This window comes from Diplodia corticola (assembly GCF_001883845.1).
Source record: "Diplodia corticola strain CBS 112549 chromosome Unknown scaffold84, whole genome shotgun sequence".
In the NCBI taxonomy this organism is placed as follows: Eukaryota; Fungi; Ascomycota; class Dothideomycetes; order Botryosphaeriales; family Botryosphaeriaceae; genus Diplodia; species Diplodia corticola.
Window position 1 is genome coordinate 1 of NW_017971563.1, and position 25,588 is coordinate 25,588.

General features: G+C 58.5%; 9 protein-coding genes across 9 annotated transcripts; 3 read left to right on the forward strand and 6 right to left on the reverse strand.

Annotated features, from left to right (window-relative positions):
* Positions 1–926: 926 nt before the first annotated feature.
* BKCO1_840001 (cell division protein gtp binding protein) lies at positions 927–3,512 on the reverse strand (the record flags this gene model as incomplete). The annotated part of the gene is made up of 3 exons (XM_020279540.1): positions 927–2,176; positions 2,226–2,677; positions 2,749–3,512. The coding sequence occupies 3 exons, from the start codon at positions 3,510–3,512 to the stop codon at positions 927–929; spliced, it is 2,466 nt and encodes an 821-aa protein (XP_020125593.1).
* Positions 3,513–4,462: 950 nt separating this feature from the next.
* Positions 4,463–6,269, reverse strand: BKCO1_840002 (ntf2 and rrm domain-containing protein; the record flags this gene model as incomplete). Its single annotated transcript, XM_020279551.1, has 4 exons — positions 4,463–4,753; positions 4,808–5,845; positions 5,901–5,975; positions 6,024–6,269. The coding sequence occupies 4 exons, from the start codon at positions 6,267–6,269 to the stop codon at positions 4,463–4,465; spliced, it is 1,650 nt and encodes a 549-aa protein (XP_020125575.1).
* A 1,065-nt stretch (positions 6,270–7,334) lies between these two features.
* BKCO1_840003 (alpha beta-hydrolase) lies at positions 7,335–8,428 on the reverse strand (the record flags this gene model as incomplete). The annotated part of the gene is made up of 4 exons (XM_020279562.1): positions 7,335–7,453; positions 7,503–8,192; positions 8,247–8,301; positions 8,354–8,428. 4 exons carry the CDS (start codon positions 8,426–8,428, stop codon positions 7,335–7,337), a joined length of 939 nt encoding a protein of 312 aa, XP_020125596.1.
* A 1,050-nt stretch (positions 8,429–9,478) lies between these two features.
* On the forward strand, positions 9,479–10,584 carry BKCO1_840004 (oxidoreductase nad-binding domain-containing protein 1; the record flags this gene model as incomplete). The annotated part of the gene is made up of 4 exons (XM_020279569.1): positions 9,479–9,631; positions 9,763–10,121; positions 10,176–10,476; positions 10,540–10,584. The coding sequence occupies 4 exons, from the start codon at positions 9,479–9,481 to the stop codon at positions 10,582–10,584; spliced, it is 858 nt and encodes a 285-aa protein (XP_020125594.1).
* A 913-nt stretch (positions 10,585–11,497) lies between these two features.
* On the forward strand, positions 11,498–12,802 carry BKCO1_840005 (uncharacterized protein; the record flags this gene model as incomplete). The annotated part of the gene is made up of 3 exons (XM_020279570.1): positions 11,498–11,739; positions 11,827–12,126; positions 12,187–12,802. The coding sequence occupies 3 exons, from the start codon at positions 11,498–11,500 to the stop codon at positions 12,800–12,802; spliced, it is 1,158 nt and encodes a 385-aa protein (XP_020125599.1).
* A 1,555-nt stretch (positions 12,803–14,357) lies between these two features.
* On the forward strand, positions 14,358–16,526 carry BKCO1_840006 (d-xylulose kinase; the record flags this gene model as incomplete). The annotated part of the gene is made up of 3 exons (XM_020279571.1): positions 14,358–14,421; positions 14,602–15,086; positions 15,150–16,526. 3 exons carry the CDS (start codon positions 14,358–14,360, stop codon positions 16,524–16,526), a joined length of 1,926 nt encoding a protein of 641 aa, XP_020125597.1.
* A 732-nt stretch (positions 16,527–17,258) lies between these two features.
* Positions 17,259–19,221, reverse strand: BKCO1_840007 (cation efflux family protein; the record flags this gene model as incomplete). Its single annotated transcript, XM_020279572.1, has 3 exons — positions 17,259–17,941; positions 18,056–18,463; positions 18,639–19,221. The coding sequence occupies 3 exons, from the start codon at positions 19,219–19,221 to the stop codon at positions 17,259–17,261; spliced, it is 1,674 nt and encodes a 557-aa protein (XP_020125598.1).
* Positions 19,222–20,003: 782 nt separating this feature from the next.
* On the reverse strand, positions 20,004–20,770 carry BKCO1_840008 (myb family transcription factor; the record flags this gene model as incomplete). Its single annotated transcript, XM_020279573.1, has 2 exons — positions 20,004–20,318; positions 20,402–20,770. 2 exons carry the CDS (start codon positions 20,768–20,770, stop codon positions 20,004–20,006), a joined length of 684 nt encoding a protein of 227 aa, XP_020125595.1.
* A 3,097-nt stretch (positions 20,771–23,867) lies between these two features.
* BKCO1_840009 (fungal specific transcription factor domain-containing protein) lies at positions 23,868–24,731 on the reverse strand (the record flags this gene model as incomplete). The annotated part of the gene is made up of 1 exon (XM_020279574.1): positions 23,868–24,731. The coding sequence occupies one exon, from the start codon at positions 24,729–24,731 to the stop codon at positions 23,868–23,870; it is 864 nt and encodes a 287-aa protein (XP_020125576.1).
* Positions 24,732–25,588: the final 857 nt, after the last annotated feature.

Sequence of the window (25,588 nt, forward strand, 5' to 3'; positions counted from 1 at the left end):
GGGGGGGGGGCGCAAGCGCTGCTGATTTACAACACCGTGGGGAACCTGGGAACTGTGACGATGCAAATCATGGATATTGTTGTAAACTCCGATTCCTTTCCTTTCCCTCTTCTCACCACGCACGCACACCGACCGCATCGCTACCACCCTACCTACTTAGCCGGGTAAAGAAAAAGCGCATGATAAAGAAAGAGAAGAAAAAATGGCGAGACCCCTCCCTGCTGCCTGCTACAAACAGATACGCCAGAGCAGTAGTGTAGTGATGATGATGAGAATGACGATGATATATGCATGCACGCAAAGCTGACTTAGTTCGAGCACGATGGACGTGAGGACGAAAGTGGTGGACGGGGGTTGAAAATCTGTGATATGCGAGTTGCGCTTAACAGTCGGTTCGACTCTCAAGGCAAAAGAGAGAGAGAGAGAGAGGATGAGAAAGGGAAGAGTCAAAAAAAAAAAAGAACCAGAAGGAAAAAGAGATAAGCTCCTAACTCCGCCTACATGAATGAACCTCGAGCGAGCTAGCGATAGCTAATAGCAAAAAAGGTTTGCAAGTACTTCGCCCCCGTCATCATCTGTTCCTTAACCCGCGCAGGCCCATTTCTTTCGCCCACCCCGGGTATATCATGCAAGAGTATTGTTGTCATGCCAGCCAGCCAGTCATTTGTTCCGTAGCCCGCCGGCCCGCATAAGTCTGTTCGACCCTCCAGCCATCGTACCCATCCCATCGCGTTGGCTGACGCCTCTCCCCATTTACCTAAAGAAAGAAAAGCCCCCACCGCAATAAAAAGGAAAAGTGAACGTGTCTCGGACCCATGATCGCCTCGTCATAAAGACGTATACCACCATCATCTCAAATCATCAAAGCAATCCCGCCCCTGTAATCCAAGAAACCGACCGCTTTGCCGGTCTGCCCGCGAGCCAGCTCAATCGCTCGCACCCAGCCAGCCAGCCAAAAACCCACCGCCGCTCCCCTGGCTCCTCCACTGCCAAACCGCCACCACCACCGCGCCCAGCACGCCCACGCCGCCGAGAACCTGCACGACGATCAAGCCTCCCCTCTTCATGTCGTCGCTCCAATCGCACAGGCCCAGAGGATCGCGTGGATCCAACTTCACACCACCTCCTCCCTTGGCCGACGACCATCGCGACTCCCGTTGCAAGCGCTCGTGCAGATCCGTCTGGCGCGTCAGCGACCAAAGAGCCGGGTCGTGTTGCGTGGGCTGGAGGTCCTCGGCTGGGATGATGCGGCCGTCCAGGACCTCTCTGCCCACCTGGTCGAGGAGCCAGCGCGTCCGCTTCTCCTGCTCCAGTTCTTCGAAGCGACGGCGCTCGTTCTGGAGGCTGCGCTGGAGGTCTGCGGCCCACTTGGCGAGCCGGGCCTGTGCCATCCGCTCTTCGCGATAGTTTTGCTCGTTGAGGCGGGTGATGGCGAAGTTGTTGCCGCCGGGCGTGCTGCTGGGAGAAGCGGGTGATATGTGGGTGTATGATGCGAGCGGCGAGAATGGCGTGTTCGCGGTGCTGCCGGTTCCTGGTCGCGGGATGAGGACCTGGCTGGGCGGTGGAGATGACAGGATAGAGGAAGCAGCAGATGGTTGATACGAGAAGGACCTGCCAGTGTAGTGTGCAGCATTGGATATCAATTGCGGTGCAGCGCCAGTGTTTAGTCCGAACCCATGCATGGTAAGGCTTTCACCGTGTATGCGCTCATTACGCCAACGCAGGAATTTCTTAGCTGCGGAATGCCGCAGCCACGATATTGTGTCTTGATTGAACACTTGGTTGACGAGAGCGGCAAGCTCTGAAGGAACAAGTGGTTGGATGTAATCCGGAGACATGAGCAGTGAAGCATCCATGATCTCGTTATCGGATGCTGAGGCGGAGGTGATTGCGAAGGGACCAGGAGTGAAGACCACTTTTGGTGTTTCAAAGAAAGGGTTCGAGTCTGGGAAAGCAGTGTTGTCGAAAGAGGTTCGGGCGACATTGATAGCCTCTTCCATACTCTTGCCGAAGAGGAATGGACGCACGCCCTCCGCTTGGAGGCGCTGAAGTACAGTAGTCTTTAGGGATGAGATCTTTTCTTCATCGCGGGTATCTGAGTGAGAAATGAGAGGTATAACGTTCGTCAAAGAAGAAAGGCGGCGGATGTGTTCAATGCTTCGCGAAAGTCCAGCATCTGCGGGAGTCAGCATGTTGTGCATATATTATTCTTGATGTCGGCTCACCATCGGAAGGCTTCAGCATATAAAATACGACATCGACATGAACTCCACCGTTGCCGCTAAGCATGCCGAGGAGGTCACTATCGCTCATAGCCGTAAGCGATGCGTTGCGTTGAAGCAATGATTCGATGTACTGAACAATCGGATCCACTCGCAAGTTGCTGGTCGAATCGATGCCTGGAGTGTCGATAAAGCACAGATTGCGCTCAAGCACCGAGTCACCCATGCTCTTCCGCCTCCGTAACGTGCGATTGTCTTCGATATCTAACTTATCCGACCACCATGTTGGATAGGTACGCGTGCTGGCGTAAACCTCCGTGATGCTCGTTGTGCCCGATGCGCGCTGCTTCTTGCGCCTTGACTTGCCCTTCTGGAAGTCTGAAGATTGAAAGATTGAAGGACTAGCAGCAAGAGGATCGACATGTACGATATCTTCGCAGAGCTGCACTATCGATCTGATGAGGGAGGTCTTACCCACGCCTGAGATCAGTTAGCCAAGCCTCAAATGATCAGCGCCGCAAAGGACTCGCCTGGCTCTCCAGCAATCAGCACCTTCAACCTCCCCATGGTCTTTCCTTTCTCTGTGAAGGGTCGCCTCTTTGGCATTTGAATGCTGGGCATGACCAGCTGTGGCACAGTGTCTCCGACCTGCTCCTTTTCTGCAAGACCGTCGTCCTCTTCATCGCTCGTCACAATGGCTTGACTGACGGCCTCATCAGCCTGGCTCTCCTCGTCCGACAGCCTGAAGCTCTTCAAGCTGACGCTCTTGGGGGTGCTCGGGAGATCGGAGGCGGGACCGGAGCTAAGCTCGAATTGCACCGGGGTAAGAGGCAGGGGCGGGGGCTGTGACGAGAGCGTGCCCGCGGACAGGTTGCGAACGGGGGCTTGAGGCCGCGACGCGCCACTCATGACGTCCTGCAACTCCTTCTGGACCTGCGCGACCTCTTTGGACCACCTCTTGGCCTGGTCGGCTCTGCAGCGCGGCTTTGGGGAAGTGCTCTTGTCTGCCTGGTCGCGGGATCCCTTATCGCCGAAAGCAGCGCCGAGAGCATCATCGAGGCTTTGGACGCCATAGGTGCTTTCCCTGCTGCTATCGTATTTGCTGGCCGCGTGCACGCTCTGCTGCACCTCGTCCTCGCTGCACAGGAAGAAGCTCGTGGGGCCGGTCGGGCCCGTGGCGACTGGAGGCGCAGGGTTGGAGGCGTGATCGGCGCCACTGCTCGACTTGCGGGCGAGGCGGGACGAGGAGTGCGGTGGTGCGGCAGCGTCGCCGCCGGCTGGAGGCCTCATGATGGTAATGTCGCTAGTTCGCTGGGGACGCGCTGTGGTATCATCCGCGGCGGAGAGGCGTGGACTATATAGCAGGTCGCAGGTGGTGGTCGGGCATTCGTCGAGGGGGAGCACAATGGGCTGGCCGAATGGAGATGACGATCTCGCGGTACCCCGCCGCTGCGCAGGGGCCACGAGGGAGCTATAGCTGGGTGGCGGTGGGTAGATAACGACGCCGAAACTCGTAATCCTGCACGGAAAAGGAGATGGCGCGGCGGGAGGCTGCAGGCGGGCTGCGACAAGGTGAAAGGGGAGGTGGTTTGCAGATAGTCTGATCTGGAGTGAGCGGCGCGAGGTGAAGCGTGTCAGGTGCGCCGGCGACTGCCTAACGCGCTAGCGATACCCCCAGCCGGGATCCCGCTCGCGCGACACGGCTGTGATCAGACCCGTCTGCGTCGTCTGTTTGAAACGTGCCGCGAGTAGGAGCAAGGCTTTTGGTACTTTTGTGTCGCTATTCGCTGAGCAGCTATACATACAAATTGCTCCCGAATCTAACCTACATCGCCGCCCTGCCAGTTCAAGAAGCCGTACATCGCTTCCAGCACGTCTATCAACCACCACTGGGACCCAATACAGCCATTACCTCCCCCACACCGCATGAGCGGTGACGCACGAAGCGGGAGGCCTTCTAAGCCAAGTCGCGCTTTTCCCAAAGGAAACGAAGGAAAGGAGATGTGAAAAGCAAAATCGCTATGCTAGGTAGAAAAAAGCAACGACTCGTGCATGAAACCCATACTTTTCCGTTACCCGAATCAGATCAGCTTTTCCGCGAAGAGCCCTAGAATACAAGAGAGAAGCCTGAGGCATAATTCGTGACCACCGAGGATTCGTCGAGTCAAAAGAACAGGAAATTGATACACTCAAAAAGAAAAAAATCACGTGAGAGAATTCGAGTCCGGGAAATGAATGCTTTAGGCAGCCGCGTTGCCGCCGCGACGGGGGCCCGAAGCACCGCCCCTTCCACGGGGAGCGAAGCCGCCACGACCGCCCTCCTTGCTAAAGCCACCACGGCCCTGGCCGGGGCGATCGGCGCCACCGCGCCCGCGGCTGATGGACCCGCCGCGCGAAGGGTAGCGCTGGAACTGCCCGCCCGGCTGGCGGCGCTCCTCGACGAAGATGGTCTGGCCGTTGATGGTGTGGGGGTTGGCAGCGACGGCAGCGTTGAAGCCGTCCTGGGTCGCGAACTCAACGAACGCAGCATTCTGTCCATTTCATTAGCAGTGGAGCCCTAGCCTAGGCTTCGGAATCAAACTTACCTTGGGCCTGCTGATGTCGAAGTAGGTGATCTTGTCGAACTTGGAGAGAGTAGCCTTCAGCACATCGGCGTCCATGTTCTCATAGACGTTCTTGATGTAGGCACGGACAGAGGTGGGCTCGGTGGGCTGGCTCTGGATGCGAGACTGGCGCTTGGTGTGCTCAGCAGTCTGCCAGCCATCCTGCTGCGTATCCGCAGGAGCATCGGCGGAGCTAGCGGCAGCAGGCGCGGCAGCGGCGGGGGCGGCAGGCGCGGCAGCAGGCTTGCCCTGAGAAGAGGCGGCTTTAGGGGCGGCGGCCTGGGCGGGGACAGCCGGAACAGCGGGGACAGCAGGAGCAACAGACTTGTTGGCAGATGCAGCCTTCATAGCCCAGCTCATCGGCTTGGACGGAGCAGCGGGAGCGGGGGCGGGGGCGGCCTTGGCAGGTTCGGGAGCAGGAGTAGGAGCGGGATCCTCAGGCTTCTCGGGCTGAGCAGCCTCCTCCTCAGCAACCTCGGCGGCAGCCTGCTCGGTGGTGGGGACCTCGGGGGCACTGACGGCGGCGACGGGGGCTTCCTCAGCCTCGACGACCTCAGCAGCCTCGGGAACAGGAGTGCCATTGGCCTGAGCGGGGGGCGGGGAAACGGGGCGTTGGGTCTCCTCCTTCTGAATCTCCTCGAGCTTGTTGTCGACCTCAGCGGCCTCCTCCTCGTTGGCAACAATCTCGTGCGCGGGAGCCTCGGCAACGGGCTCCTGAACGCTCGGGGAGGGCTCTTCGTAGCCAGTAGGGGCAGCAGTGGTGTCCTGAGCAGCCTCCTCCTCAACGACCTCCTCCTCCTCTTCCTTGACGTACCTGAAGATGTCGTTCAGGACGAAGTAGCCGTTGGTCTGACCAGCAAGGACGAAGGTCTGAGCGAACTTGCGGTGGGGCTGGTTCTTGTTGGAGATCTCGCCGATGACTTGGATGACAATGTTGGCGTCGGAACCCTGAGAGTCGACATTGGTAACGCGGACCTTGCAGTCCTTGAAGTCCAGCTCCTTTATGCGGTCGTTGATCGCCTATTCATCGTCAGCACCCCGTATAACCTTCCTTTCAAGCAGCTCTGATGCATACCTTCTGTCCAACGGAAACGTCGACCTTCTCCTCCTCAACGCCGGAAACGAATTGCGAACGCTTGTTGTAGAAGAGCTATTGCTGTCAGCGCCAATGTTCGTGGGGGGAGGAGCAAACACATACGAAGAGCTTCTCAGGCGTCCGGCTAAGAGTAGTGTAGTACTGCTCAACAAAGTACCAGCCAACCTCATCCTTGGGGATCTCGGCAGCGCTGTTAGAGCTGGTGGACTGGGGGGTGGAGGTGTTTTGGTGGCCGGCGCTGTAGGCGGCGGCGTTGGCACTGTGCGCGGCATAATTTTGGTCGTATGCCTGGCCCTGGTGGGCGGCATAGACGCCGTTAATGGACATTGGTGCCTGCTCAGTTGCCATTTTGCCGATTGGTAATGTAGCAGAATGGGAGTGTCGCGAGAGTGGAGGGCAGCAGTTGTGGATGTTTTAAGTGTTCAAGTGAGGCGATGACTTGTAAAATCTGCCAAAAGTCAGCGGCACGTCGTCACCGAGAGCTGCGCGCGCGATGCAGCGGGCGTGTTGGCGAACCTATCAATCGCGCGTGCGGTGGCTAATTTGGATGGAGATGCGCAGCGACGCTCAAGCGGGAGAGGGAGAGGGTGTGGGGGTGGAGCGCGCGAGAAGAGGGCTTGCAAGTGGCGGCAAGGCAGCGCTGAGATGAAGGCGGGCGCGGAAAGTCGCGGGTTTGGAGGTTGGTGTGGTTGTGCGGGTGTGTTGGAGATGGAAGGCGTGCGGGTGGCAGTAGACGAATTTCAGCAGAAGCAAAGATTCCGCCGGCCGGCGCGCGGGCCAACCCGTCATCGAGTCCGAGCGCGCCAGCCAGCCGCTGCGCTGCTCGCCCACGTCCGCTTTCCCATCCCTGCGCCGCTCATGGCAGCTCCTGCGAATCCTGAGACGATAGGCTGTGTTTCGGGCCACTTTGTTAGCCACACGGGCCTTCCGTTTGCCTTTCAACGGGCGGGAGAAGTCGTCATGCAAATTTCACCTGCACGGACGCCGATCGCCTGCCGTCTGGACTTTTCTTCGTATTCCTCAAACATCCACTCCACGACCACACCATGGACATCAAGAGATGCATCACATGTACGAGTGCTGCGCGGACCGCTTGCAGCTTCGCAAGTTTACTTCGAGAGCATTGTGGCATTGCAGCTGCAGTGCGTTTGCAGCTGGTCTGCTTTCATGGAGATCTAGGCAAGAGCTGGGGATGATCCCGCGTATCATTCTCGATCTGCATGCTAAGGGATGGCGAATATACAGCCCTTCGCGTCGAAATAACCAGCATCCTCGGCCAGGGCTTCAGCCAGATCGCTTCCACTGCGCCAGCATTCGCCATAGCTCGGACGCTTCCTCCGTCCAGATCGTTCAAATTGCCAAGAGATCATTATCCTCTCTACCAGAGAACAGAAAACCAACACGGCTGCTCAATCAAAGCCTCGACCTCGTTCCTACCTCCTGAAGTTGACTCAAGTTCCCAGACCGTGCCAATATCCAGCTGGCAACGTCATTTGCAAACGTGTGTTTGTCATTGCCCGGTTCCGCGTGCACTGCACCATTAGCAACACGAAGAGAAGACGCAGGGAACCCGTAACTCACACTTGTGGAACCATCCTTCGTAGGCCTTGAACTCCTTATCCTGCACCTTCCACTCGTCAAATATCTTTTTCACCGGACCAAACTCTGTCACCCCGTCTGCTGTGCCGTGACCGACCCATACCCTTGTCTTTCCACCCTCGCCGGCTCCTTCCAATATCCGCACCTCTCCTCGTTCTAGCGTCCCTGCGCGATCCAGCATTCCGGCGAGACCTTCCAGTGTTCCAGTGTCATGGCAAAGCTGGTCTTCGACATATTCCTTTTGGACTTCCGGGTCTCTGCTCAGCAACTTCTCGTCCAGCTTGTTCACCATCTGCTTATGCGGCGCGACCTTGGCTGCCATTTGGCCCAGCAACACCGTGATCTTGTACGGTCGGGAGGCCGGCGCAAGCGCAATGAAGGGGGATTCAGCGAGGAAGCCACGGATTGTACGTAGTACTGCGGGAGGGCCAGTTGCTGCGAAGTGCAAGACTTCAGCCCCACCCATGGAATGGCCCATGAGGAAGAGCGGCGCCGGATGCTTTGGAAGCGCGGTAATGAACGAGGCGATGTCTCCGAGCACGACGGGGGTTTGGCCGGTGAGACCGCGCTGGGCCAGATTCTTCACAGACATTCCCCAACCGCGCTGGTCAAAGGTATGGACGATTATGCCCTTGGAAGCCAGGGTGGGGAAAAGAGCGCCGTAAGCGTTGCCTGCGCGAGGTCAGTGCGCGGTTGACCGTAAACGGGGGAGGCGCCGGAGCTCACAGTGGTCGCTGAAGCCATGAACGAAGACAAGACGTGCCTTCACGTCGCCTGTGGGCTTACAGAAGCAAGTGTCAGCTGCGACCTGTTACAGCTAGCGGCATCCATACCTTCCAGGTCTTTGTGTATAGCTTAGCGGCATCTTCTGTGGTGTGCGTACCCTCTTCGGTGGTAAACGAAGCCATGGTGAGCAAACTTTGGAGAGAACAGGGATAGGTGACTGCGGGGCGGGTGAGTTGGAAAGCTAAGTTGGTGGAGCGATGACGAAGCTGTGTTGTTCAGTTTCATGTGAACGCGCGACCCTCGGTTATCGATAAGCACAGTACAACGTTATGGGCTAGCCTCCGTGCCCCCGCCCACCATCGTCCGCGATCCTGTCAACGCCATCTTTGAACGTCGTGACCCTAGGCAAAATGCAAACGGCCCGCTTCCGTCAGCCTCTACCGTCTGATTCGTTGGATGCCTCAGTAGCGCGGCGGGGCTTTCAACAAATGGGTTTCGGCAGCAAACTTATTACAAAGTTCTGCAATTCGCTGTTGCTCTGAACCACGTATGAGTGCGGGTGATTTGCTGGGACATGTGCTTCTTCACTATACCAGGTAGAAGGCTGTATTACTTCTCCTAAAGGATGCATACTTGCTCATGGTTGTAGGATGTTGTTGCACTGTGAAGTACCCAATGTCCTTTCAAGAGCCGATACCTATCGCAGCTATCGGATCTAAAGTCAAGAAGCCAGCTCGCACTCATGTAGGTTTTACATGTTAGCATGCCTAGACATAACTGATGAGCGACATACTTACACACTAGACAGGGCCGTGTAGATGTGGGAGTTGAATGGATACCTTTAAGCTCACCAGACCTACCGGTGCTCCTTCGCTGTAGTGCCTGAGGAATCGTCCAGTTGATAATGCCTGAGGCATCATTTCTTTATCGATAGCCTGCGTCCCCGCACTCCCGGCCTGTCTTCAACACCACGTTTCGCCATCATTCCACAAGAAAGTGTTGCGTCTGCTGTGTCCCTGCAGGCCGCCCTCCTGAAGACGAAATCCGGACGATGCACCCAATCCAGCTTCTCTACGCCCTCGATTGACATTGTTATGCTTAATTCTAGATCTCTCTTTGGTCGCCACAGCCTTGTCCTTCTCTCACGACCTTCTACACTTGAGCTGCCTGCGCGTCAGCACGCCTCAAACACCAGAGCTGTTCCCCGAGCGTCATTTTCATCGGCATCCAAGATGACGAGAGAAGTTAACAGCATTCCACACGTCAATCGTACCGCCAACGAGCCTCGTGACCCGAATCTGCATTCTCTCCGCCTTGCTAAAATCGACGAAATAAATGCCACCACCCGGCTGTTCAAGCTACGTGCCTCAGGTAACGGAGTCAAGGTGAGCGGTCCCTGCGCGTGCAGCATGAATGCCTCATAGGCATAGTGCCTTGCAATATTGTCAGATACAAAACGCCCCAAGAGGCATCGAATCGCTCTCAAGCACGTGCTAATGCGAATCGTGCCAGATAGTTCCTCCCCGGTCAATGGCTTGATGTCTATCTACCGGGAGTTGAGCAAGCCGGAGGATTCACTATTACCTCATCACCGGTACATGCTACTCCACCAGCCACCGCCTCCGATTCAGCTCTGAATATCGATCCAAGTCCGGTTGAGCAGGAGAATGCGACGGTCCGTCCTTATCTGGAGCTGGCAGTCCAGAAAAGCCCAAACGCACCGGCAGCGTGGCTCTGGCGGCCCGAGTCCGAGATTCTTGGTTCGGCCATTGAGGTTCGAGTGGGTGGTAGCTTCGTATGGCCTCCGCCGCCCTTTGCAAAATCTGGTCAAGATATCCAGAAGGCTGTTTTCATCGCCGGAGGCGTGGGAATCAAGTAGGTCGCCCGTTCTTGCTTTCGAAGGCCCCAGAAGCTGACAGTGATGGACAGCCCTTTGATTTCCATTATATCGCACCTGCACCACACGCACAGCATGCCCCGGTCGGTGGAGTTCATCTACACCACCAAAGTTACGGATGGCAAAGTGCTTTTCGCTGATCGGTTAATGCACATGGCCTCAAACAGACGGGATCGTTTGAAGTTGAGATTCTTTTTGACAGGCGGAGCAGGTGGAAGCGGGCACAGCTTTCCGGAGGCGCGATTGGAAGACGCAACAGTCTCATTGAATTACCGACGTCTGACTCCGAAAGACATACTTGAGGCCCTGGGAGATGCACAGGGAGGACAAACGGTATGTTACGTATGTGGTCCACCGCAGATGACGGATGAGTTGGTAGGTTTTTTGCGTGGACAGCAGGGGCTAGGCGCCGATCGAGTGCTCTGTGAGAAGTGGTGGTAAAAGACGATGTTACTGGGCAGTCGGCCGGAGAAACAGAGCGCTAGGGTAACCAAAATTGGGAAGATTAGGACGGGAGCACGCGCAGGCTTATTAAGAGAGAGGTGCATTAGTCGGGCGCCAGCAAGAAACTCGCTTAGGCGTGGTGATCTGGTGCTTGTGAGCAATTGGGCGCGTCTGGAGCCTTTCTCCGAAGTTGCGGGGCACGGCAGGCGGCTGAGCGGCAAGTGCTGAGAATGCTGACGCGGGCATGGGCAGATCGCCGGGTGATGGTCGCGAGCAGCGCAGGCTCGAATCGGCGGGATCGGGGGCGCAAGCTTCACGATGCACAGCTTGAGCGGGTGGTGCAAAGCTTCTCGCGTGCGTGTAGCCGCCGAACCCAGGCGTTGAAGCGGCTAGCCGGATCACAGCGGGGCGTGTGCTCCGGGGCGGCCGCGTCTCCCATTGGCAGGCCCGTAAGCGCCATCATCACCGCGCATCCCCGCCGCAGCCAACGAGGGCGCAAATGCACGTTCTTGCCTCGCCCGCGTTGCACGCCGCGCTCTCACAGGCCGCGCCTCGGCAGTGATTGCGCAAGGCCCCGACAGCCTGCGCGCTGGCCGCCGCCTGACCTGCAGATGATATCCGCCAAAAGCCCTGCGCCGCCCGAGTCGCTCCAACTGACTGAGCTCTCTTCCCTCGGCCTCTCCCACGCACATCGCGCTGTGCCCTCCAGCTCCAGCGCTCGTCTCTCCGCCGCCGGCTGGCTCTCGGCGACGCAACCTCCATCTCGAAACAGCTCGGCGCAGACTGCGTTCCTGCGGCAGATCCTCCGCCCCCGACAGCTGTTCCTGCAGCTTATCGACAGGAGTCCGTTTCAGTTTCCTCCAGAACCCCTCGACGGCGGCAAAGTGCAGCATCCACAGCCAACGACACCATGGGCGGCTTCTTCATCTCGCGCACGTGGCGCACCCGCAAGCTCATGCTGGGCCTGCTCCTTCTCGAATTCGCCTTGACCGTTCCCGTGCTCACCCTCTTCGGTATCGCGAATCCAAACCTGTACCGCGAGAAGCTATGGCAGGAGGGCGGCGACTTGGGCTACAACAGCGCCCCGAACACGATCCTATACGCCATGGCGAACTACAAACCTGTGAAAACACCGCTCATTTGGAGCCAATTGTTCGTATTCCCCGCTCCCTAGCTTCAGACAGCCATGCCGTCAGCGTCCCTTTATTTAGTACGCAAGCTGACAGTGCTTGGTGATAGCATTACCTCATGGAACCTCGTTATTTCGGTGCTTTCCATGTTCATCATGCTCACCAAAATCCCCATGTTCATCATGCATGTGTTCTATCCTATCATTTCACTTCTCATACATGCGCTCGAGATCGCCCTGTATGCGTACAGTGCATATGGCCAGTCCGGCAAGGACACCATTGACCCGAGACGCCCCTCGACCGGCCTTCCCTGGTACATCGGCAGGAGCTGCAGTGTGGCTACCTCGTCGAAACTGAAGGGGTACTGTCTGCAAGCAAAGAGCGTTTTCGTGCTCACCTGCCTGATGATGTAAGCCATTACCCTCCTTCTTGCCATCTACTGCACCTGCTAACGCAGCAACGCCAACAGTGTCCTGTTCAGCATCTTCTTCATCCTTGCCATCCATTCGATGATTCCCACCAAAGCCCAACGAGAGCAACACGCCGAAAGAGTTCAAGTCAAGGCCGAGCGCAAGTCCAAGTTCGAGGCGATGAAAGCCGAGCTCGCCGCTGAAGCTGCATCCATCCACCAGCAACAACTTCAGATGACCAATGAGCAATACTGGGCCCAACAGGGACATGCGTTGTCACCAGGCTTCGCGCCTACCTCGCCGTACGCCGCCCAGCCTACGCCCGCCCAGCCTACGCCCTACGGCCCGCCCAGCGCAACGTATCCGCCGCGCTCTCCATTTACCCCCGGTGGAGCATACGCGCAGTGGCAGCAGAACTATGGCGGTCCGTCAAGCCCGCAACCGATCCAACCGGTACCATCTGCGCCAACGACGCACTATGGGCCGGACGGTCAGGTTGACTGGAGCAGGCAACAATGGGAGATGCAGAACTACCCTCAGTCCCCCGTGTCGCCGGTCCACACGACCTCCCCCAGTCCTCCCTTGCCGGCACCGGCACCGTATCCGGTACCGTCGAGGACAAGGTCGTACAGCTCTCGGAATGGAAGCGGTGATTTGCCGTTGAGGCAATCGTAAATAATTTCAGAGGGCCCTGGAGGCTCTCTTTCCATGTCAATAATTTCCGCCTTTTTCGTTTGTGGTAGTGGTGGTGGTATACCCGGATTTCCAGTCCTCGTGATGAGGGCATTGGCGTTTTGATCTCGGCCTGAAAATGAGACTCCACGACGCTCTTCGAAGAGAGACGAGGCAGATCTACTCTCCTTCACAATTTAATGTTGAATACATGCTTAAGCAAGGCGGTCAATATCGCGTGAAGCGTCTATCAGCGCGACATGTCTGTGAACAGAACCATCCCAGCAAGAGAGTGAACTACCTACATCCAATACTAGGAGAACAGAGCTCGTACGCGATTGATCTTAAGCCTGTTCCTGACGGTTAAGTGGGTATGCGTTACCGATCTACGGCATGCGGGGCTTACATGCAGGTGGAGACATCTGGGAAGTGGGACCAGCATGTACTGTGTACCTGACTACGAGTCAAGGCAGTTGAAAGGTTATCTGAGGCTTCTACTGCCTACACACCGAAGTTCTTGGGCTACTAGAGTTGGGTGGAGAAGGTGCAAGTTACCCGATAGGGCATATGCCCTTGCTTATTTTTGCTGCAACTGGGCCCGGATGTGGGGCTTTGTATCACCTTCTAAGGATGCTAGTGCTTGTCTTCCCTATCCAGTGGTTTCAATACACGTCCGCCGGCGGTCATGCATTGAGCGACAACAAGGGGTTGCGTGTTTTTCGTAAGCTGCTTGTGGCTTTCCATTGGTCTATTCAATGAGGATCCGCAGAGCACGATGTGATTGTGATGTTACTCTTCCTGCGCCTAGAAGCCTGACGTACACAGTGTACGTGACAGGTAGAAAGCGACGGACACACGCGGAACACGGTCGAGGGACGATCACGCCGCGCCAGCCAATAGCCGAGTGTGGAGCCCACGATGTGAAGGTCCCGGCGGGCGGATGGAGCAGGCGGTGGATGCCGCTGACGCGGGCCAGGACCGCTGCAGGGCGCGGCAATGACTTTACACCGCCACTCTGTTGCGTGGCGGCTCTCAACACCACAGCCTAGGCCACGATAGGAGGGAGTTTTGCAGGCTCCTGAACCAGGAACTCGGTTTGGCCCTGCCGCCGGATAAAACGCAGAGTCGGCAGAGCATGCTATTGGGGAGGCGGTCGTTATTCTGGGGCCGGCTAAAGGGCCAGGCACGGACAGGGCTGATAAGCGAGAGCAGCAGCTCTGAACCCCGGCCGCTGCCCCACGCCTGACTGGCTGCGAGCTTGCACGTCACTCCCGTGTCACAGCTATCGTGTCCGCCCACCGGGTACTTTTTTTGACCGCAGCCTGCGCACCTGACGCCCAAAGCCTCTTCGTCCCCGCTTCCGTCTCCGTCCTCGTCGTCCAATTGTCCCACCATCATATCCTGACTTGATGTCTGACATTTTGTTTCTGCTACTCAACCACTTCCTCGCCGTCACATAAAACCCGCCGCTGAGCTCCCAAGGTCTATCCCGGCGCCCACCCCCACGGATCCTCCCTGCTGTGGCCACAGTGTTGCCCCAGAGCCCCCCACTACAGCTATGGCAGACACAGCGAGCGGCGACCTGTACATGGGCTTCGACCTGTCGACCCAGCAATGCAAATGTACCTCCCCCTCACCTTGGCCCCATTCCGGCACCCCGCGCATTGGTCGCCACTCATACTCTCGTCCCCGCACCACGGCCGAATCACGCCTTGTAACACTCCAACCGCTCCATCCCAACTCCCCTGTGAAGGCAATCCTCCGCTAGAACCGGGCCACTGACGCGTGCTACCATTCTCCAGGCCTCGTCGTATCCTCGGACCTCAAGCTCGCCTACTCGGCCCTCGTCGACTTCGATGCCGACCTCGCCCACCACGGCATCAAGAAAGGCGTGCTCACCAACCCGGCCGAAAATGAAATCTTCGCACCCGTCGCCATGTGGCTCGAGGCCTTGGACCTGGTGCTCTCGCGCCTGCAGTCCCAGGGTCTGGATTTCGGCCGCGTCAAGGGCCTCGCCGGCGCCGGCATGCAGCATGGGACAGTCTTCTGGGGCCCCAATGCCGAGAAGGCCATGGGAAGCATGGACAGCGGGAGAGGGATGGCCGAGCAGTTGATCGGAAAGAGTGCGGATGGCAAGTGGAAGGACGTGCAGGAGCTTGGTGTGCTTGCGCATGAGCACAGCCCGAACTGGCAGGATGCAAGTACGCAGAAGCAGTGCGACGAGTTCGACAAGTGTTTGGGGAGTCCGGAGAAGCTGGCGGACGTGACGGGGAGCAAGGCTCACCACGTGAGTGCTGCGAATTGCATTCCTCCATCTCGATTCGCGCCGGCATGCTGACTGTTTGGAAAGCGATTCAGCGGTCCGCAGATCATGCGGTATCGCCAGAAATACCCGGATCACTACGCCAAGACATCCCGGGTTTCGCTCGTGTCGTCCTTCATCTCCTCCGTTTTCTTGGGCAAGGTTGCCCCCATCGATATCAGCGACGTTACCGGAATGAATTTGTGGGATATCCACGCGGGTAAGTGGCACGAAGGCCTCCTCACCCTCTGCGCTGGTGGAGCTTCTGGTGTTGCTGCTTTGAGGGAAAAGCTCGGCCCTGTGTTCGAGGACGGTGGCGCGACGTTCGGTGTTGTCAGCTCGTACTTCGTCTCCCGCTATGGCTTCAGCAAAGACTGCAAAGTCATTCCAGCCACGGGCGATAACCCAGCCACAATCCTGGCTCTCCCTCTCCGAGAGGGTGACGCCATCGTCAGTCTTGGAACGAGCACCACCTTCTTGATGAGCACGCCTGTATACAGGCCCGACCCGGCGTACCACTTCATGAACCACCCGACAACAGCCGGCCTGTACATGTTCATGCTCTGCTACAAGAACGGCGGCCTCGCCCGCGAACAAGTCCGCGACGCGGTCAACGCGCTCGACAGCGAGCCCGACAAGTCCTGGGAAAAGTACAACTCCACGGCGCTCTCCGAGGCCGTCCTGGGCCAGCCGGCATCGAGTCCCGACGCCCCCATGAAGCTCGGCCTCTACTTCCCCCGCCCGGAGATCGTCCCCAACGTCAAAGCCGGCATCTGGCGCTTCCTCTACGACCCGTCGTCGAAACACTCCCCCGCGAACCAGCAGCTCCAGGCGCGCCTCACGCCCCTCCCTTCGGACCGCGACCCCCGCTGGGGCGGCCCCGCCGCCGACGCCCGCGCAATCGTCGAGTCGCAGTTCCTGTCGCTCCGGCTGCGCAGCGCCAGCCTCGTGCACCCGCAGCCGTCGGCCGCGACCGCCGGAAAGACGCTCCCCGCGCAGCCGCGCCGCGTCTACCTCGTCGGCGGCGGCTCGCAGAACCCGGCCATCGCCGACCTGTGCGGCCAGGTCCTCGGCGGCGCCGAGGGCGTCTTCCGCCTCGACATCGGCGGCAACGCGTGCGCCTTGGGCGCCGCGTACAAGGCCGTCTGGGGCGTCGAGCGCAAGGTGCATCAGCGGAACCACCAGGAGGCGGAGGAGAAGGAGAAGAAGGAGCAGAAGCAGATCGTCGCCAACTACAAGCAGAAGGACGGAGAGGGCATCGAGACGTTCGAAGAGTTCATCGAGGCGCGGTGGGACGAGGAGAATTTTGTCAAGAAGATTGCTGAGGGCTACCGTGAGGGTGTTTTTGAACGGTATGCCGAGGCGGTCAAGGGGTTCGAGGCTGTGGAGAAGTGGGTGTTGAAGAGGTTTGGGGAGGATAAGTAAGAAAGAAGTAGGAGTGAGATGAGATTGTTGGCTATATATTCTCAAGAGAAGAGGAAGAAGAAGGAGGAGGGGAGGGGGGGAAAAGAAAAATTGTTTCCTTTCTTTGAAAGATTGATATAGACTTAGCTCGATTTTTATTTGAGCGACGGCTCTACTGGCTGGTAAAGCAACTTGGAAATGTAATGACTACTATCTACTTACCTACGACACAATCTCGGTTGCTTAGTAGACATCGTATATACTTATATATACGACGCAAGCGCTCCCTCTTTTAGGTATAGGAATGCTTACATTCTACATTCTTCTCCTTTTCTTCTAGGTGATAACGAGAATGATGAAAAGTTATACTCCGCGTAAACAAAACGCCTACCCACCACCCAGTTGCCCCCCCGCACGTAGGTCGGTCCGCCGTCTAAACAAGCACTGGAAAGGGGAAGAAAAAAACCATCGATGATATTTTTCTTCTTTCGCCAACCGATTGAGAACGGGCGCGCGCTATTCAAGAAATGATGACGACGACGATGATGATACATCTCTACAGTGATGATAGACGACAAGCAATGCAAAAAATGAAAAGCACAGGGTATTTTTCTTTAAATCATTCTCTCTTCTTTCTCCCTCTCTCTTTCTTTTTCTCCTTTTTTCAGTCCAAAACAATGGAAGCAAGAACCAAGACCAATGATTGCGCATACATCTCCATCTCTTCTCCTTCATCCCTTCTCCTCCCCCTCCTCACCTCCTCTTCGTAACGCCACCATTCGACTTGCTCTCATGCTTATGCTCGTGAATGTGCTCATGGTCATGGTCATGGTCATGGTCGTGGCCATGCTCGTCGCCACCAGGGCTACTCCTCGCGCTGACATCACTCGGGATGAACTCGTCCAAGAAGTCGGGGCCGTCGCGCTCCTTGTCGGCGGCGACGAAGCGGATCTTGACGCGCTTGGCGCCGCGCACCTTTGCGCCGACGCGGGCGCGGACGAGGTCCTCGACGCCGGCGAGGCGCTCGACGCTCCAGGCGGCCGGCACCGCGAGCTCGAGCTCGAGCAGGTAGTTGGGGCCGGACTTGAGGCCGCCGACGCTGCGGATGTCGACGTCGTTGGCCGACGAGGCCGACGAGGCCATGCCGGCGTCGGCGAGGGCCTTGGACGTCGCGCGGCGGACCGACGACTTGATGTCGTCGTCGATGGAGACGTCGATGAGCTCGCTGAGGGCCTGGAAGAGGTTCTCGTACCCGGCCTTGACGACCATGCCCGTGATGATGAGCGAGCCGACGGGGTCGAGCCAGGCGGCGTTGGTCGCGAAGTTGGACGCCATGATGATGCAGGCCGTCAGGATGGCCGTGAAGGAGTCGATGCGGTGGTGCATCGCGTTGGAGAAGAGCACGCTCGACTTCCTTTCGCGGGCGACCTTGCGTGCTGTTCGGCTTTGCGTTAGCGACTGTTCCATAGGTAGTCTTCGCATGCATGCTGGACAGAGTCCCACTGCAACGAGAGCTGCTGCGAGAGGAATTGAGGGGTGTCAAAACGTACTCGCATAAACCAACCACTCCTTCAAACCCGCCGAGGCAAAGAGCAGCCACGCAGCGTTCAGATGCGGCACGGCCGCCGCCATGTCGACGGCGCTGTGGCTGTGTCCGTGCCCGTGATCGCCGTGATCGTGGCCATGATCGTGGCCGAGGCCGAGGAAATCGAAGTGGGCCAGGGCTTCGGCCAGCTCGGGCGCGAACTGCTGGCTGAGGGAGAGCACGGCGCTCCAGCCGATGCCCAAGCCGCCCAGCAGCAGGATCGACGACACGCCCAAGCTCCCCAGGCACTCAATCTTGCCGAAGCCCGTCGGGTAGCGCTCCGACGGCGGCTGCAGCGCCCATTTGACCGTCAGTAGCGTCATCAGGTCCGAGACCATGTCCGAAAGCGAGTGGAAGGCGTCGCCGATGAGCACTGTGTTGTCCATAACGCCTGGTCAGCTAACTTTTTCCTGGTCCGCAAATGAAAGATTCCAATGTAAAGGTCTAGGGACGCTGGCAAATTCGTGCGCTCACGACACCCCCGCGGCGGCCGCAGGCAGTTGTAGGAAGAAGGGGGAGCTCCGCGGGAGAGTAGGGGGAAAACGCACTCTTGCTGTTCCAGTAGTAGCCGGCGAAGCCCTTGCCCACAGCAAGCACTACGTTGAGCAGCAGGCCGAGTCGTGTGATGCGCACGGCAGCATCGTTCTTGTCGCTGCTCAGCAGCAAGGCAGGATCGGTGCCGTGGTGGTGGTGGCCGTGGCCATGGCCGTGGCTGTGGCCCATGTGCTCGCGGGTCTGGGTCGCGCTCATGGCGGGATTCAGCCTCCGGAGGCGGCGCACGCTGGAGGGGCTGGCGGCGGCGGCGGCGGCGGTGGTGACGAGCGAGGAGTAGCAGCGCGGGCAACTGAGGGCTGTTGGCGGCGGCGGCGGCGGCGACGAGGCGAGGGTAGCGGAAAGGACGGGATAGGCGGCGCGAGCGGGAGAGGAGGCGGCGGCTGGTGTCGAGGGGCAGAATCGGCGGCGGACCAGCTGCTTAAACAGCCTCGCGGTGGTGGTCGAGAGTCGGGAGGTCGAGGCGCAAGACGAACGTGGCCCTCCGCCGGCCATCACTCGCGGCCGGTCCCACGGCCGCGCGACGCGTAACACGGACAGGGACGCGCCGCCATTGCTGCGGGCGGCGCGCGCGAGCATAAGGGCGAGACTCACTGCTAACGACAAGGAAACGGAAGTCCAGCGATAACCCCGCGCTTGGCCTGCGTTCGGTTGCTGCTCTGAGGTTCACAGCTGCGGTTTGCGGACAAGATTCTGCCGGGAAACAGGCCGCCGCAGTGGTGTGCACCCGGAGCATTCGTCATCGCTGCCCTTTACGGCCGGCCTTCGCTCGGCGACCCTCCTATTTCTCGACCACCCCACCCCCGCCGTCGAATGGGAGGCGGGTTGAAGTAAGCGCGAAACCGCTATATTGCGACGCTGCCGGGGGCGCAGTGCTTGGCGCGCCCGGCCAAGCTCCAGGAACGCAGCGGCGAAGCAATGCCGCGCTGCGGGAGGGGCCCGCAATGGCGCGTCTGGTCTACGCAAGCTGCCAGTCTGGCCGCTCCCTGCTCATCTCCCGCTGCACGCTCGGCCACAGAGGTCGCAAGTCAAATCGTCCTTTCCTGCCGTCTATCGAGTATGCAGTATGTATGTAGTGCGCGACAAAACACAACCCAGCCAATGATCGTCGTCCAAATCAGCAAAGCCGCCTCCGCCAAACGTAACGCCCAAGTCAGAAGGCCGTCCGCCAGTCCACCCGTGGTATATGAGGCAATAGTACAAAGCATGTGCAGCTCAGCGAACCAAACGCAAAGGAAAGAACAGGAAAGACACAGTGTACAAAAAAGACTCGTTTCCGCCGCCAGCCCGGGGTCGTCACGGGCCCGTTCCGCCAGGCAGCACCTCGCGCCACGCCCCTCCTCCCCCACTGCACAGCCACTTCAGCTCTGTGGCGCGTGGTAGCCTGGATGTGGCTCAGGAGAGAGCATTGACTGGATCGAGGGTCCGCCCCTCTGGTTCGTGTGGAAGCCTCCACCAGTCGGGCTGGGTTGCGGCTGTTGATGACCTGCTCCGCCATGGCTCGGGCCAGCCTCCGACGAGTAGTCCTCTACCTCGTTCTCAGCATCCGAGTATCCGATGCCGCTGTCGCCTTCGTAGTAGTTACCTCGTCCGCTATCGCCATCGTAATTGTCTCGCTCCTTGCGCTGCCCGGCACGGTACGCTGCCTGGAGGTTCTTCAGTCCGCGTTCCATGCACTGCCAGACACCGTGTTAGTCAACTGATGCTCGCCACCTGCCATTGATGCTCGCCAGAGAGAGAGTAGGGATCAACAACGTACCTTGGCTTCGACAGTGGCCCACTTTTCACCCACACGCTCGGCCAGGATGCTCCACATCTCCTTCCTGACGTTCATGTATTCACGCGCCAGCACCTCGAGCCTGACGCCATCCAGATCCTGGGCGTTCTGCCGCTCCATGAGGCGTTCGTGGCGTTTGCGGCACGCGTTCGGTGTCTTGTTTGGGAAGTGCCTTGCCGCAATAGGCTGCCAGTTGAGGCCCGATTTCCGTGCCTCCATGAGGCGCTCGTCGTCCGAAGGCAACCATTGCGCCGCTCCCCGTGATTCCTTGCTAGACGCCGACGATTGCGTTGGGAGGGTGACTGGCTGGACCCGGTGAGGATGAGACGGGGCTCTGACTTCTTTCGGCATTGGAAGATGGAGAGGGTATGTTTGGTTTTGTGTGGTCTGAGGTCTCGGAGGTTGATGGTGAGGGGCGGTGTCCAAGATGTGATGGGGACGGTGGCCAGGAGATGATGGGAAGCAGCGAGGATTAGGATTATGAGGACTCTCGAGGACGAGGCGTATCCAAGACCGTGATGGAGTGAGACCAAGGTAAGGCCGGCACAATAAAGGAAACCGCAAGGGGACCAAGGAAAAGAAAAGTGAAGTGGAGCTGTGGGTGCTGCTGGAGAAGCATCTGGTGAACAAGCAAAACAGAGTTGGCGCAGAGCTCGCGCCCCGCCATTCATATAGCAGCATCTGCGGCACAGCTGGAGGCATCGACAGCCGCAATGACTGCTTGGCCAGCCGGTGGCTGCGCAGCATTCCAATGACCTAGCGTCGACGGGGCGCGTGAAACGCTTTCTGGGTCGATTAGTCGCCAATGCGGCTCAGAAAGACCCCGATTGGGAATTTAATCGCCATTTGGGCGTCTGAAACTCGACACCGGCTGCGGCGTACATAGGCGCTTCGTCGAAAAAGCGGGATTCCTCTGAGATGCGGCCCTGTGAGTGGCCGGCCGCGTGGTGCGGCCGTCGTCGAGGTCGCCAGAACGGCCCAAGTTGGGGTGGCGGGGCCTGGGCAGCAGGGGCCCGGGGCGGACAGGACGACTGCTGTTTTTAGAGAGAGCGCGTATGGGGGTCTGGCAGCCGAAGCGGGATTGCGGTTCGGCGGCTATCTTGGGCGGGCGGCTAAGGCTGGACGCTGGCTTGTGAGTGGTCTTGCGGGCGGCGGCCCATTGTTTCCCGTCCTTCTGCAAGGGACCAGATCCTCGATGGCCATTGCTTGCTGGATAGGGCTGAGACGTGCGGGCAGAGCGGCGGACGCGGGCGTGGTTTCGGGCGTGCGGCGGCGGTGGTGTTGTCCGCGCTGCAGCGGCCGGGCCAGTGGCGTGCGCTGTCGAAGCGCGACGGGCTAGCGTGGAAGCATTTCTGCAGCTCCTGAAACGCAAATTTGGCGCTGGACGGCGGCTCGAGACGGGTGTGCGTTTGCGCCAGTTGCGGGAGATGATTCAGGCGGCGCGCGTCCACAGCGAGCGGCCGGAAGCGGAAGTGCAAGCGAACGGCAGCCGTCTCCGCGCCTTCCAGCCGCCCCACGCCTCCCTCCCGCTCCCGCCCATTGCCGCGACGCACCCACGCACCCACCCGCCGGCCTCGCAGCCTTCTTCAGCAGGCGGCTCCGAAAATACTCTGCACTGCTCGCGGCACCCTGCTGCCACTTCCACGCGAGATGATGGCATCGTGCCGCCGCGCGCTCGAGACGGCCTCAGCCCAAGTGGGGCTGCCAAAGACGCCGCGCTCGACCACACAGAAAATAGCGGCAGCGCCGTGTCAATCGCGCGCTTGATCCTCTCTGACGATTCATGATCACATCCAGCGCTTTGATCAGTTGCGAGTCCGCCTGCCCTCGAGCCGCCCCGTCCGTGGGCCGACCCGCGAACCGATGGCCTGAGAGTCCGTGGCAGCGCCACTTGCCGTGCCTCCGCAGCAGAAGAGATTCACGCTTTCCTGCTCGCCATAGGCCATCGTCGATTGAGTTTCTCCGGATCTTCTTGGACAACGGTGCCAGTGACCGGTCTGCACGGTTCCTCCGTCACCAGTGCGGGAAGCTGGCCGCGACTATCACCGGACCCGCTCCAAAAAAGAAATGCCATTCTGAAGGCTAAAGGCTAGAATCACAACTACCGCCCCCAGCGCCTTGCAGGCGCCTCGGCGGGAAAATTTCGCCTCATCGACACCATTTTTGCCATTGGACAGGCCTCTCCGGCACACTGGTTCTTCACAGCCTTTTTCACAGACAATTACGGCGGCTCGGTAAATCCGGGTCCGGACTCGTTCGACTACACCCTCTTCATCATTTTGCCGTGAGCCTTCACGCGCTATGATGATTTGTACGCGCCTTCACCCTGCTCATGTGCTCACATCGTCAGTGCACTGTAGCTGCGAAGGCCCGTTCTCCCAGGCGCTACGGTCGATACAACGTCCGACACGGGAAACTGATCGAAGCCGTTGACACAGTCTGTGCCGAAATCGGGCCATGTTTGCTTCTGTTCGCGACCTCACACCCTTCAGTGCACGGATCAGTAACCAGACCACGGTTCCCCACCCCGCGAGAGCTTGTAAACTGTAGGAGCTGCGTTATTGCGATACGATGGAGACTGATGTCGCACAACGCGAAAACGCGCAGCGCGCATCTGCCGAGTCATGTTTCGCAGCGCATGTAACTTCATTCCGCATGGGTGTCGGATATCTCGAGTGTATCATGGCCAGAGTGAGCACGAAGCATCGATCAGCACCGTTCATTGCACCCTTTCTCACCAAAGATGTTGCTGCAGCGGAAGCGTCCATCTATCGCTAAATCGGAGATATTTGCCTTACGGCAGAATCATCATCCGGCTCTACTTATTTTACTGCTCAACTGGTCAATGCTTCTTCGGACTTTCCTGCTAGAGAGCTAGCCTGCCAAGCATGTGCGGCGCTTAGATTTTTCGACTCTCGAGGAGCTCCCGCTAATGTGTCATAGAGTCGAGTGATACGAACAGTAAGTAACCAAGAGAAGAATGATCAAGTAGGCCAAGTCCAGCGTTTGGCTCTGGGACATCAATGCTACTACGTGGGTGGTGACTTAACCTTCACAGCTTGAAATGCATCAGAATTGCCAACTTTCAGGGTCCTCTCGATAGCGTTGCTTAGGAGGGGCAAAGTACCAGAACGATATGTTGTAACACGAATGAATTGATCCTCGGGACAGAAGCCACGCTACAAAGTATCGTACGATGAAATATGTCCAAGACCAATCCCGTCATTCTGCATTGAGAAGGCATGTGGGTATCCGAACCTCAACAAAATGAAAATTAATGAACCCTCTAGAAAAACGCAATGCCGAACGACGTGTAAAAGCCCAAAAAAAAAATCAAAGCCAAGTGATACAAACCATTACGCGGATTTTCTGAGCAAATAAAGAAGAAAGTTTAAACAAGTCCATGACCACTCCAACAGATGCCGCTCATCCCACACATGCAATCCATTCAGTACGTCAAAGAGACGCACTTCCCGGCCCAAGTCTCCCGCCTCATAACCGCCTCCTCCCAGATCCAAGCAGCGACATCGTCCCTGGCAACGGTATACCCGACCGCAGGGCCCGGCGCACCCTCCCCCTTCCCACCCGCGCCCTCCCACCCCACCCGCACCGCTCCTTTCCCCTTCGCCCCACCATCCAGCAACAGCGACGGCCGCACGACAACAAAGCCCCCCAGCGACCCCTCCGCCTCCGCCGCGACGACGCAGTCCTCCATGTCGCGCTTGTCCTCGTGCGGCACGCGCAGGAGGTAGTGATACAGCGGCACGAACAGCAGCGGCACGTCCCTCTGCACCCTGCTGACGCCCGTCGTGCTGATGGCCACCATCCCCGGCCCGCCCCCCGCCTGCGTGCGGCACCCCTCCGCGAGCAAGCCGCGCAACGCGTCCACGACGTTGCGCGTCGCCGCGCCGCACAGCCCCGGCTGCTGCAGCGTGACGGGGCTGCGCAGGCTCCATTGGAGCGCCGGCAGCGAGCCGATGCCGCTGACGATGGTGTCGACGAGGGTGTTGCTGGGCTGGCCGTCGTTGGGGACGGTGAGTAGGGCGCGCAGGGAGGCGGCTGCGGCGGCGTCGGAGTCGGAGGCGGACCCGGAGATGATGGTGAGGTTGCGGTCGATGAGGTCGGCGGGGACGCCGCGGGTGGTGCTGAGGAGCGTGCGGAGCTTGGCTGGGTTGCGGACGAGCGCTGTGGCGTGGTGGCCCGCTTTGAGGGCGCGCTCGAGGACGGGGAGGGTGCAGCCGCCTGTGGCGCCGAGGAAGGCGATGGTTTGGACTGGGGCGGTGCTGGTGCTGGTGCTGGTGCTGGCGCTCATGGTGTTGGTTTTGGTTGAAAGTGGCGAGGTGTGGTGAATTTTGTCGTAGTTGGCGGTTGGTGGTTCCTTTGTTGGAAATTTCAAAGACTTGTGGTTGCTCGAGTCGAAGACTGGTTGGTGGTGTTGATATCGGTGGCCATCATTGTTCTCAGCCCAGCTCTTTTATAGTCCCAATAGATATAGCCATCCGTGCTGCGCCCTCTGCTGCCAAATATGCCGCCGTTCTCTGAGGTTGCTCCATGATTGCGATTGTGAGGTCGACGTGCGGTCAAACGGGGCATGTTGGGGCTTAAAGCGGGAGAACATGCAGTCGGTCGGCTAGATTATTGCTCCGTCGGGGGTCCGGAATAGGCTAGTCGGGCAAGGCGCAGCGGACATTATTAGCCGTTCGAGGACTAGCGTCTGCTGCTTGTGATCCTTCCACGGGAGGCATCTTCCCATGACCCTTCAGCCGTGGCTTGAAACGTTGCAGGATGGTAAGCACACATTATTATTGCTCACAGAAGGCAACGACCAACTTCTTTTGAAAGGGTGCATCCATTGATTCTCGGCATGCCAAAGGTGCCGACGATGCCAAAATTTCATACCTACGTTGTTGTTGAGAGACCGCAGTGGGCGCAGAGTGCTTGCATCAGTTTGAGTACGTACGCGGCTGTGCCCAACACAAGTCTTCGATATTGATCGTAAAATCCCACTTCTTGGGATTCGAGCCTTGTAGTCAGAATGCTGGCACCGATACGCAGAGATGGAATCCGCATCTTGGTTCAGTGGTAGGGAACGTTCCAAAACGACGTGTAGATTACATCGCTTCCATACTTTGCGGTGCAAAAGCACACTGCTACCTAGCGTTTAGCATG